This window comes from Geotrypetes seraphini, chromosome 7 (genome assembly GCF_902459505.1).
Source record: "Geotrypetes seraphini chromosome 7, aGeoSer1.1, whole genome shotgun sequence".
In the NCBI taxonomy this organism is placed as follows: domain Eukaryota; kingdom Metazoa; phylum Chordata; class Amphibia; order Gymnophiona; family Dermophiidae; genus Geotrypetes; species Geotrypetes seraphini.
In genome coordinates this window covers 22,347,869-22,361,112 of record NC_047090.1, presented here as the reverse complement: position 1 = coordinate 22,361,112, position 13,244 = coordinate 22,347,869, and the positions used below count along the sequence as shown (strand labels likewise).

General features: G+C 48.7%; 1 protein-coding gene across 4 annotated transcripts in view; it reads right to left on the bottom strand.

Moving 5' to 3' along the window:
• Window positions 1–13,244, bottom strand: part of STAB2 (stabilin 2) — a 403,506-nt gene that overhangs the window by 24,241 nt on the left and 366,021 nt on the right. For 3 of the 4 annotated variants that reach the window (XM_033951740.1, XM_033951739.1, XM_033951741.1), the window contains 2 exons: window positions 12,024–12,188; window positions 9,978–10,088 (listed from right to left, as the gene is read on the bottom strand). In XM_033951740.1, the coding sequence (XP_033807631.1) occupies window positions 9,978–10,088; window positions 12,024–12,188 (276 nt within the window). Of the gene's footprint in view, window positions 1–9,977; window positions 10,089–12,023; window positions 12,189–13,244 lie in introns of those variants that run through there. The other variant, XR_004540109.1, reaches the window with a different exon arrangement.

The following is a 13,244-nucleotide window of genomic DNA, read 5'->3' as shown; positions in this document are numbered from 1 at the left end:
GGAATGAACATGGGCAGACGTGGGAGGCTGACCCCGGGGAAGAAGCAGGCTCCCAGTCACCTGTAAGTAAGCCTTGTACATGGCTAAAACAAAATTGGGCAAACCACCCCCCCCACCCCCCCGGTGGCAAAAAAGCACTCACTGCAGAAGGAAGAGAAACATTTGAAACCTGTTCCTGTCTAAGATAGGAGGAAGATCACCTGCGGCCACAAGCAAATGGTGGAGCTTCCCACCAAAACCAAGGAAAAACCTGCTGAGAAAATCTCCCCTGAGGCCTGTAGCGGCCAAGAGGCCTGAATAGACCCAGCTGCTAAAGCAGAACTGCAGGCAGCAGTGGCTGTAGCGGTAAGGGAGTCCCCAGCATTATCGGCGGTAAGGGAAACCTTATTTCCCTGACTTATTTCCCACTGGGGAAACCCCTGTGTGGGCAGTAGGGGAAGCCTGTGCTTCCCCATTGCCTGCATCTGACAAGCAGTGCACATGTGAAGGGGAGCCCTGCTCGCCAGCACCCAAAGACAAAAGATTCCCCTTCATGGCACATGCCGGTCACGTCCACTGCTCGAGTACACAATGAGCACTTTTTCTGTTAACTGCTAAAAAGTGAAAGGTTAGCAATTAAAAGCAACTGAAGCTAATTTAAAGCTTCCTTTCAGACTGGCACTGCCTCAGGATTGGGGTTTTTTTTTGAGAGGAATGGCCTACTGAGAACAAGCCAGCACGGATTCTGTAAGGGAAGGTCGTGCCTAACGAACCTTCTGTACTTCTTTGAGGGAATAAGCAGTCGGGTGGACAATGGGGAACCCATAGACATCATTTACCTCGATTTTCAAAAGGCTTTCGACAAGGTGCCACATGAAAGGCTGCTTAGGAAGCTGTGGAACCGCGGGGTGGGAGGGGATGTGCACAGATGGATCAAGCACTGGTTGTCGGGTAGACTGCAGAGGGTCGGAGTGAAGGGCCAATATTCTGACTGGCGGGGAGTCACAAGCGGTGTGCCACAGGGATCGGTGCTGGGGCCGTTACTCTTCAACATATTTATCAATGACCTGGAAAAGAAGGCAAAGTGCGAGGTTATAAAATTTGCAGACGATACCAAACTGTGCGGCAGAGTTAGGTCCAGGGAGGAGTGTGAGGATCTGCAAAGGGACCTGGACAAGCTGGAAGACTGGGCAAACAAATGGCAAATGTGCTTTAACGTGGAAAAATGCAAGGTCATGCATATAGGGAAAAAGAATCCGTTGTTCAACTACAAATTGGGGGGGGGGGCATTGTTGGGAGACAGCAGACTTGAGAGAGACTTGGGTGTGCTGGTGGATGCATCACTGAAGCCATCTGCACAGTGCGCAGCAGTCTCGAAAAAAGCCAACAGGATGCTGGGCATCATAAAGAGGGGCATAACAACCAGGACGCAGGAAGTCATCATGCCATTGTATCGAGCGATGGTGCGTCCACATCTGGAATACTGCGTTCAGTATTGGTCGCCGCACCTCAAGAAGGACATGGCGGTACTTGAGAGAGTCCAAAGGAGAGCAACGAAACTGGTAAAAGGGCTGGAACACTGCTCATACGCCGAGAGGTTGGATAGGCTGGGGCTCTTCTCTCTGGAAAAAAGGAGGCTCAGGGGAGATATGATAGAGACCTTCAAGATCATGAGGGGCATAGAGAGGGTGGATAGGGACAGATTCTTCAGACTGAAGGGGACAACAAGTACGAGGGGGCATTCGGAGAAACTGAAGGGAGATAGGTTCAAAACAAATGCAAGGAAGTTTTTTTTCACCCAAAGGGTCGTGGACACTTGGAATGCGCTACCGGAGGAAGTGATCAGGCAGAGTACGGTACAGGGATTCAAACAGGGATTGGACGGATTCCTGAGGGATCGTGTGATACTGAGGGAGGAGCTGGGATGTAACACAAGTATAGAAAGCTAACCAGGTAATAAGTATAGAAACCCAACCAGGTCATGCATGTGCAAGACCGGAGGGTTAGGACTTCGATGGGAAGATAGGACTTCAATGAGAAACCAAGGTGGCAAGGGAGCCCCTTCTGGTGATTCAGACAGGTCGTGACCTGTTTGGGCCGCCGCGGGAGTGGACTGCCGGGCAGGATGGACCTATGGTCTGACCCGGCGGAGGCACTGCTTATGTTCTTAGAACTTAGTTAACAAGTGCGCAGACCCCACTGGCTCTCAAAGCTATATGCCTTTCCTGAACAGTGGCAAGACTTATAGCTGAGGCATCTCTAAGCCAAAAAATTTGTGGAAGGTGGGGGATATGGGGGGAGGGACTCAACCAGTTGAGTATGGCACCCCCGAGGTCAAACAGGCCCCAAAAAGGGTCCCCCAAGCTTAATCTGACGCCCACAAACAGGTTCAAGAAGGCCACTAATCAAATCCAACAGGTCCTACACAAAATAAAGGAAAGACTGCAAACCCTAACCCTCCACCTGCTGGAGATTGAGAACAGACTGATTGTAGATGGGACTGCACTGCCCACTTGTACTACAGCCAAAAGTTAATGTCTCAGTTTCCACCTGCTGGCAGAGGAGTGTAAACCCATCCTTTCTGTGCCAGTCTGGAGGGACGCTAAAGAGCAGTGTTTCCCAAGTCAGTCCTGGAGTACCCCTTGCCAGTCAGGATATCAACAATGAATATGCTTAACCCCAATTTGCATATACTGCCTCCATTATATGCAAATTTCTTTCATGCATATTCATTATGGAGATCCTGAAAACCTGACTGGGAAGGGGGTATTCCAGGACGGAGTTGAGAAACACTGATCTAGGATACCTGTGCAAACCACTTGTCCTGCATCCTATTGCAGAGGTCTAAAAATAATGTTATATGATTTACAGCTTTGCAGGAAATGTGGCAAAAACCCCAAATCCCATAGCTGAATTCAGCATCCAACTTCCACATAGCCACTTGTTCATGCAACTCAGGGAGCGAAATGCTGTCTATAGGGTAGTTATCAATACTGTTCCTTCTATACCGGGAGTCCCCTAACTGCATTGCTGCCCATGAGTGGCAGTGCTTCAATGTTGTCTTCCATCTGTAGGAACAGGCACATTTCCTGTAGTCTTGCAGAGCTTGGCTATCTCTCACTACTGAAAATGTAATAGTGAAACAGCGCCATCTACTGGCAGGACTATAGGTACAAGATCCCACTCCAGTTCAGAGAGAACAGTGGTTATCAAGCTGTGCTGAGGTACTAACCAGTGTTATTTATCCCTTAGTTCTCGTTAAAAAACTCTAACACTGCTTGTGGTGCCATAAAGCAGTAATAATTGGACCACTCCATGTGATTTATAGTAATAAATGCAAAATATGCAAGTGTATGTAAAATAGCTCATTACTATGTAAATACTATGCTGCAGCTTGCACAAGCCATGCTTTAGCTGCTAAAATAATTACTGCCCAGGAGCATTGGACTGTGAAGCTGAGGTCTGATGCTTTCAGCTATATCTTAAAGGGACTGGCATCCTTAATAGCAGGGGCCAGAGTTCGCCTCCCTTAGGCTTCCTCCAAACCAAGGACTCTCCTGTCTTATGCAGCCCCAATCTGCTTTATCAGCAGTGGTCAGAGAGCCTCCTTTCTAGAGAATGACAGGGGGATAATTTTTTCACCATCCCCACAGTAACTCAATTTCTCCTGACCCCATGAGTTTTGTTGCTGTCCCTATCCCATTCCTGTAAGCTCTGTCTTAATCACACAAGCCTAGAACACTTATGATTTTAAAGCATTTGAGGCTTGTGCAGATGAGGACAGAGCTTGCAAGAATGGGGCAAGGACAGAAAAAGAACTTTCTGGAACGGGATGGGAAAATGAGTTCCCACTGGGACAGGGAAAAATTTGTCCCCATGTCATTCTCTACTCCTTTTATAGGATTAAATCCCTTCAGTTTCCCTCCAAAGCAAGGCTTTGCCCTAACTAGAGCTCCTCCAAACCTGAAGGGTCTCTTCTAGTGGCCAACACCTTCACCTGCAAGCTATGTTCCCTCTAAATCACAGGTGTCAAAGTCGGTCCTCGAGGGCCGGAATCCAGTCGGGTTTTCAGGATTTCCCCAATGAATATGCATGAGATCTATGTGCATGCACTGCTTTCAATGCATATTCATTGGGGAAATCCTGAAAACCCGACTGGATTACGGCCCTCGAGGAGGGACTTTGACACCCCTGCTCTAAATAAAGTGCATGAACAATTTCTCCTACATTTTAGATTTTACATGGTTGTTCAGAAAAATTCTTGCAAATCCTGGAGAATGGTTGGCTTTTAGAACTTATTGCATATTTAAAATTCTTTTTTTTTAATTTTTTGCTCACACACACAAACAAATTGCACACATGGCCAATCCTCAGTGGTAGCATTGCCTGAAAGTGTCTCCATCCTTAACCAAAACCCACCCCCAATACAGTAACCTTTCCCCCCGGCCCCTCACCCTCTAATTCCCTGGTGCTGATGCCCCATAGTGGTAGACTACTTTCAGCCTTTGAATGGATGGCACCCACAGTGGCACTGTTATTAAAGAAGGGCACCGGCCCCTTTAACGTGGCACAAGAGCTAAATTTTTTTCACTCAAGATGGTCATTTTCACTATGATTATAGAGGGAAATAAAGTGATATAATTGAAAGCTGAGACCACTGAAACGTCAAATATACCAGAAGATCTAGGGGGAGATATTCAAAGGGGTTTAAATCCCAATCAGCAGGCAGGGAGGAGATAATGTAACCAGGCAGAGCCAGTGAATATCTTCCATAGTACTGTCTGGGTGAATCAGGGTGAAGCCAAAAGATATATGGACGACCGGTGATATTCAGTGCTTATTCTCAACTGGATAGATAGGATTGTACAATAGGTAAGTGAGTGTTGGTGAATATCAAGCCAGCACCTGCATTACTTCAGGATCTACCAAGAACTGGATTTTTAGTGCTGATGCCTGGATGTGCACTGGCATTAAATATCCAGATCTAATTCAGTGGCTTAAAACTGCTGACTGCCATGGACTGAATGTTGCCTGCTAGTGTTTTTTGTTTTTTAAATTTTATCAAATTTTGCAAGTTCTTCTCTCATGCTCTTTGCCATCCACCTGCAGAATAACTATCATCAACCAGTGTGTGTCCCTGAAATAATCGTAACTGGCCCTTTATTCTGCTTCTTGTCTAAACTAAACTAAACCTTAAGTTTGTATACCGCATCATCTCCATAAAGATAGAGCTCGGCACGGTTTACAGGTAAATTCAATAAATGAGGGAAGGACATAATAAGAAATTAGAGGTTATGAAGAGAATAGCTAGCTTTACATTTTAAATAGATAGCTTTATGTTTTGGAGAAAAGCCAGGTTTTCAGATGCTTTTGGAATAATTAGAATGAGTCTAGGTTCAGCAGCAGGGCAGAGAGGTTATTCCAAATCTCATTGAATTTGAAGAAAAGGGATTTCTCTAATTTACCTCCATACATACAAGAGGGGAAAGATAATTTGAGTTTGTGGGCGGATCTGGTAGTGTCAGGTCTCGAAGAATTCCAGGATAGTGGAATTAGGGGAGGAAGAATGCCATGTAGGATCTTGAATATTAGGCAGATACATCTAAAGTGAATCCTAGAAATCACCTGAAGCCAGTGAAGTTTGACAGAAGCAGGGAAACATGGTCGAATTTGCTTTTTGCGAAGATCAACCTAGCTGCAGATCTACCCTGCTGCCATCAGTCCCAAACAGAAATGCTGCAGGTTAAAAGAGCCCGAGAGCTAGTCTCGATGGGCAACTATAAAAGTGGGCTGGATGGCCCAAGTTGGTCGCCCATAGTAAGACTGCTTGAAGGCTGGTAGGGAGGTAGTAGGGAAAAGCGGGAGAGAAGCGGCAGGTGAAGAGGGATGTGATTTCCCGCCGGAGGGCTGGAGTTATTGGATGGGAGAGGGGAAGCAGGGCAGGATGGGAGAGGGGAAGCAGGGCATGATGGGAGGGGATATATAGTCTTCATGCCTCCGAGGAACAGAGTGCTTCCCAGTTCCTCGGAGGCAACTTTTGGGTAAGCCCTTACTTGTTTCTCTCTGTTGGGGGGCTTTCGCTTTGCCAGTCCGTTTGGGGTTCGTGGGAGGCATGGTCCAGGCGTCTTAGGGCTGCTTAGCGCGCTCTTACAGGCGCTGTATGTTGGGCGTCTCCTCTGCGCTGGCTCACTCGTGCTGCAAGGGCCCATATTCAGGCAGGACACTCGTGGGCATTCCGCGATTGAGCAGGTGGAGCGGCGTGCTGGGCTGGAGGTACAGCGGTCGGTCCTCGGCGGCTGCAGGGTGAGGTTGAGCTCTTTAGTGGCTGACTAGTTAGGCTGCGTCCTCTGGCAGCTGCGGGGTCGGGCCGCCTTCTCTGGCTCCTCCGGGTCCTTTCCCTGGTGCGCTGGCTGTTAGGGCAGGCTGTTTTGGGGCGGGGCCGAGGTGCATGGTTCCTCGGTTGGCTGGCACTGTGGTGGTGCTGGTGATCGGCTCCAGTGTGGCCTGCGATTGGGGGAGAGGTGCGGCGCTGGTGGTTTCGGTACACTCGGAGGATAGTCCCAGGTCCCGTAGCCCCCTCTGCATGGTTCCCCCTTGAGGTGCTGCGCGAGTGGTTGGCTGGGTGGGGGCTCCTCATTTTTTCCCCTGGGGCCGGTGTTGTCAGACTGGTGGTTGGTGTCCTGGGCCTTTCTGAGGGTCTGGGCTATGGCCCTGCCAGCTGCTCAGATGTCCCAGCCCCTTCTGCTGTTTTCCTGGTCTTCTGTTTCACGGTGCGGCCTCTTCCTGGGATCTGCTTAGGGATTTTATGGTGGGACTTTCTGGGCCTTGGGCCGCAGCCCCTCTGGGGTACCCCGAGTTTGCCGTTGCAGCCTTGGGGTTGGGGTCTGGCTGCATGGCTGGGGTTATGCTTCCGGGGTCCTTGGCAGCTGGAGGTAGGGTTGCTGCTTTTGCAGCAGCTTAGGTGCCTGGTAGTTGGAGATTCCGGTGTGTGTGTGTGTGGGGGGGGGGGTTTGCTACAGTGAGTGCTCCAGGATGGTGGGGTGGGGGGGAGGGGTCTGGCATGGAGCATGGGAGGGCTACCCCTTGGTTGGTGTTCTGTGCTCCTGCTGGGCCGTACTAAGGGGGAGGGGGTGGCACAAGCGGGTGGCTGTGGTGTGCGGGTGTTTGATTGTCATTTGGGTTGGCCAGCTCTCGGATGTGGCTGTCCTCTAGGCTGGGCTGGGGGCAGGGTGTAGTCCTCTGTGTACCTGCCCTGGTCCGGTGGGGTTCCTGGCGTCGGATGCTTGCCTTCATTGCGGGGACAGGGCCTTCAGTGAGGTTTCAGACTGGGCGTGCCACAAAGTCCTTTGCTTCTGGCTGGTTGCTCCTGGTCATTCTGTTTTGACGCTGGAAGTGGATTGGGCTTGGCAGGGGTACGGTGGGGTGTGGGCAAGAATTGGGGTTGTTGTAGTTGGGGCCTGCAACGTGGGTCCCTGTTGTGTATTGCTTACCTGTTGCTGCTGTTTCCTTTCTGTTCTCTTTTCAGGACGAGTTTGTCGGTGGTGGTCATCTGGTGGGGCCCAGAGATTGTCCCAGGACGCGTTGGAATTGGCAGGTGCTTCCGGCACGAGAGGTGGATACAGTTGGGTGACAGGGTGGTTGCTGTGGAGGGCACCATTTCCTCTGTACTCCTGGCCTTGCATGAGGTATGGTGGCTGTTGCTGTGGCGCCACTGGTCAATGGCACACCCTTTGCTGGCAGATTGCGGAACTGGGGGGCAGTTCCGCGGCTGCGAAAAGTGGATCTTGGGGCAGGACCAGGTGGTTCTGCCGGTTTTCTTGGGTGGGGACCAGGCAGTGTGGGACGCATGCTGGTGGTTGGAGCGGGTTGTGTTGTTGTTTGGGGCGCCACCGGTCAGCAGCACCCCCCCCCCCCCCCCCGATGTTGGCATGCCACAGAACTGGGGGATATTCTGCGGTGGTGGCTTTAAACAAGACCAGGTGGTTCTGTGGTTTCTTGGGTGGCAGAACTGGGGACGGTTCTGTGAACGTTTTTGGGCAGGACCAGGTGGTTCTGCGGTCTCTTGGATGGCAGTACGGGGGCTGTTCTGTGGCAGTAGTTTTTGGGCAGGACCAGGTGGTTCTGCGATATCTTGGGCTGCAGAACTGAAGGCTGTTCTGCGGTGGTGGCTTTGGGCAATGATCCAGTGGTTCTGTGATCTTGGGGGGCAGACTGGTTGGTTTTGCAGGTACTATGGGGTGCAGAACCCGGAAGTTCGGGGGGCATGCAGTTGGCTTGCGCAAGCTGTGTGGTTGCTGTGAAGGTGCCTTGGGTTTGCGGGACCCCTCCTTTTTTGGCTGGCATGCCACAGGGTGGTTCTGTGGATGTGCAGGTAGTTGGTTTCTGGGGTGGGATGGGTGGCAATGGTTTCCTTGCATGTCTGTGGAATGCTGGGGGTGAATGATGGCATGGCAGCGGTGTAGTGCCAAGTCCGCGGGTTGCAGGACTTGGGAACGGTTTGGAGTTGTGGCGTGCGTGTTGGCCCGGGGGGTTGTGGTTCGCTGTGAGGGCCGGGCAGTGCTGTGGTTTTAGGGGTAGGGGCAGGGGGGCGCTCCGGGTGGCTGGACTGGTAGTGTTCCTAAGTGGCTAGAAGGGGTTAGGGGAATCCTGGCTTGCCCCCTGGCTTCTGCGACTACAGCAGAGATGAGGTTGCTTGTTTTTGGCAGTGGTGCTGTTGGCCCATGCTGAGATGGATGTGTAGCTCGTCGTGAGTGTACCCCCTTTTGCTCTCCCATTTGCCAGGGTTATTTCCTATGGTCAAGGGGTGCTGTCCTATTGGTCGGGGAACCTGCCATGTTGGGTGGTCCTGGTGGCTGGCATGGTGGCTTGTGTCGCCACTGGGGGCTGCCTGTTGGTAGTGGGTCTTCTGGGCGCGGAGATGGTCAGTCCCTACTTTGTGGTCGTGTTCGTGGCTTGTTGGATGGGTCGGGGGAGGTGGGGGGACTTCTGTGTGGGATTGTTAGTGCTGGATGTGGTGTTGGAGCTGATTGGGCCTGCATACGTTCCCATGGGTGTGGGAGGCGAATCTTCACTACTCGGGCTGTGGCGGGCTATGTCTGACATCGTCCACGTGGCTGGGGGGATGTTTGTGGGGCCTGCAGATTACATGTTGGATTCGGAGTTTCTCTGGCTCACGGTATCGCGATGTGTACTTCCCTGCTTCTGGTGGGCTGGTGCCCCTACCATGTTGGTCAGCGGCTGGGGGGTCCGCTGTGAGTATTGATTGTTCTTTTTCTGGTTCTTGGCTGAGGCGGGTGTTGGGGAGGTTTTCGGGCATGTGTCCGAGCCCTGTGGTAGGTAGAACCGTGGGGTGCTTAGGGAGCGTGCTCGATGGCTCTCTTGACTGCCTCTTCTGGGAATGGGCTCTGTGCTTCTCCTTTGGGCTGATCCCTCGTGTGGGAGTAGGGGTACTCTCTGGCTTGTGTGTTATTGGGATGGTATCTGGGTGCAGGGTGGTAGGTGCCTTGGTAGGGCTGGAGGAGCAGTGGCATAGCAAGGGTAGGAGGTGACTGTGCTGATGGTGCCCCGCCCTCTTCTCTATCCCCTGCTCGTTCCCTACCCCTCCTGTTATGGGGGAGTGGAGAGGAGGAGAAGTGCTGGCGCTCGTAGTGGTCCGCCACCTTCTTATACCACTAATTAGGAATTAGTGCTAAGGGGCTCATTTTCTAAGCACTTAGATACACAAAGTACCTATTAAGTGTCTAAGCGCTTTGAAAATAAGCTCCTTTCTCTGTTGTACACCTTAGTCAAAGGACCCCTTGGTGTTCAGTGTGTCGCAACAGAAGAAAGGTTTAGAACTACTGCCCTATGAGAAGAACCAGCATACAAGTATCCTCAGTAGTCATTCTTAAAGACCTCATCAAGGTTTTCACAAAGATTAAGGACAAATTGCAGTCAATAATTAGACACCAACTGACAATATTTAGATGAATATTTTCTTAGTAAAAGATAACACTTACAGGTAGCTCGAGTGGAGCTTTTAGAGGTTCTGAAATGACATGGATTATTCCATTTGAAGCAAATATATCCCACTGAAGAATAGCTCTTCCATTAACAAATCGGCTCTCGTTCTAGGTAAGAAAACAAGAACATGGAGTGATGTCAAGATTTAGTTTTCTTGCATAATATTATAACTTTATATAATACTAATTTTCTAAAGAAATGTTAAATTTGATGCTAACATGTGAGTCAATCAAGTGTGTATATTCAAGTTTCTAATGAGTTTATTTAATACACTTGTTGTAACATAAGAAAATGAATAAAGATTTATAAAACAAAAAAAAATGATTTTCTTATAAGTGAAAACTGAACATTACCATTTATACTATTTTAATTTTTTTATTTTCTGCCTAGATGGAGCTGATGAGCTGTTGCTTAGGGGAGAGTTCAGTAGGTTTTACTTTTTTCTGCCTGTCTTTGTACTGTCTTTCCCTTCCTGCTACAGGGCCATCCCTGTATTGGGTAGACTGGGCATCCTTCTGGGGTGATGTGTCTCTGCCATTGCAGGTGAGCATATTGAAGCTATTATGAGCATGCATGAGACCTTTCAGCACTCAACCATGTTCAAGCCCTCTCACTTCCCATCCCTTCCTCTCTGATAGGATGTTTGTGTCAGAGGGGCAGGACTCATTAGTACTTCAGTGTGATCTGGTGCTGGAAGGCTCTTTATATGTTGATTTACCTTTGCTTCCAGCTTGGGTGGAAGTAAAGTTACAGAATCAATCCCAGAAGAGAGAACGGAAGAAAAGGGAGATGCTGAATGGAGAGATGAGATACTGGACATGGGTGACAGTAGTTAGGGCGGATGAAATGCTGGGAATCTTGGATGGGAGTAGAGAAGGTAAGGGAAGATGGTCAATAGAGGAAGGTAGGGAGGGGAATGGGACAGGCTGGATTCAGGAGGTCCTTGAGCCACATGTCAAATGGGGACATGGGGCACAGGATTGAAAGTTCATCTAGGACATTATTATCCTTAAGCATCCCTATTAATTTTCACCAATAGAAAGCTTCTACCATGAAGCTACCAGTTTTCTAGCACAACTCCTGCTCTTAGAAACTGTAAGCCATAAATGCAGTAACATGGTTGTATAGATTGTAAGAACTGCATTCATGTTGCTGTATGGCTGTAACTTTGTAACATTATATGTTTAATATGTTACTATGTACTGCCAGTAAGAACTGCACTCAATGCTGCTCTACTGCTGTAGAAAAGGTATCTCCAGATGCAAGAATCTTTTTTTCTACCTTGCATATTATGGAGCTTTGCCATCCTCTTCAGCAACACATCCAACAATGATGGCCAGAACAGAGACACTGCATGTGATTATACCAATACCTAAATGTAATCTTACAAACTTCAGCTCAATCGTTCCTCACAATTCAAAGACCATAAAACCTAATAATGTAGCAAGGGTTATTGGAATGATCATAGTAGCAACATTAGTAAATAATATGACTATATTTTCTGCAGGTGAGTTCCCCCCCAAATGAAAAGGTTCTGTAATTACTTTTCTCGTGTGAATGAAGACCCTTTTATACAGTAGGCAGGATGGAAACAAACTGTCCATATACAAATACCAGCACCTACAATATCATGATACAATGTGCAACATTTCCATTTTCCTTGTGACTTTACAGAACCACGATGAGCAAGAAAATCCATTCCATAATAATCAGATAGGGGGATTTATGTGTCCCCAAAAATGTCCTATAGACATTTCTCTTTCTAGTGCGGCAGTAATTAACTGTTACGCACGGGGATCTGAGGCTCTCCCCTTATCATTCATTATTTATTATTTCAATAAGTTTTGATGTGAATGAAACTTCCAATGAACCTGTGGTGAAATTTAATTTTTTTTGAGTACAAAGTGAGAAAGTTATGGGACTGAGATTTATGTGTCCCCCACCCTCAGTAGTGCATTACTCCATATTTCTTGACTAGTTCAGGTGCATGAAGAAAACAAAGAAAACACCTAGAGATGATATATAGAGAGAGAAGTTGTTACCTGTTGAGTCTGAGAAGTGAAGAGTTTGTGATCCAGGTCATCGCTGGATGTAATGAGTAGCTTGTTGCTTATCCTGGTTTGCAGAGTGCTCCCATTGGCCAAATCATTATACAACAAGGTGCTCTCATTGGCAACGTGATATTCTATGTCACGTTCAGAAAGTGTCTGTATTACAGGAAGAGAAATACAATGCAAGGCTGTTTAAAAAACAAAACATTGTGTCCAGGCGGAGGTGCATGGCACCGCTGTTCCCCCGTACTTCTTTAAATCTTCACTGCCAACAAGCAAGCTCTCTATCTGCTGTTCATGCTGGTTGAGCTTTCCCTCTGACTTCACTTTCTGATCCTATAAACAGGAAATGACATTAGAGGGAGGGATGAGGCTTGTGCAAGCAGTGGATAAGGAGATCCTGCTCGCTGCCAGCAAAGATTTGAAGAGGTGGGAGGGGGGAATAGAGAGGTGGTGGTGCCCCTGCAAAGATTGTGCCTGGGACATTTCACCCTCCATCCCCCTTCTTTGCTACTGCATCTAATAGCATATAGACAGCTTATATAATAGTGTATAGTTTTCAACCCCCTTGTTTCTTTCCATGCACCAGCATTTTTGTACAGATTTGAGATCTGTACAAAACTTAACAAAGTCATAGGCACCAAGTACTCACTTCATTTGTGCTAATTGGTGCTCAATTGAAGTTAGAAACATAGAAATAGACAGCAGATAAGGGCCACGGCCCATCTAGTCTGCCCACCCCAATGACTCTCCCCTACCTTTCTCTGTGAATAGATCCCACGTGTCTATCCCATTTGGCCTTAAAATCAGGCACGCTGCTGGCCTCAATCACCTGAAGTGGAAGACTATTCCAGCGATCAACCACTCTTTCAGTGAAAAAGAATTTCCTGGTGTCCCCGTGCAGTTTCCAGCCCCTGATTTTCCACAGATGCCCCCTTGTTGCCGTGGGACCCTTGAAAAAGAAGATATCTTCTTCCACCTCGATGCGGCCCGTGAGATACTTGAATGTCTCGATCATGCCACCCCTCTCTCTGCGTTCCTCGATTGAGTACAGCTGCAACTTATCCAGCCATTCCTCGTACGGGAGATCCTTGAGTCCCGAGACCATCCGGGATACTATTCTTCTAGGACTTTGCACCTAACATTTCTTGTATACAATCAAAAATGAGGTATGGCTATGGAAGGGGCATGGGTGGGCCATGGGCATTCTGA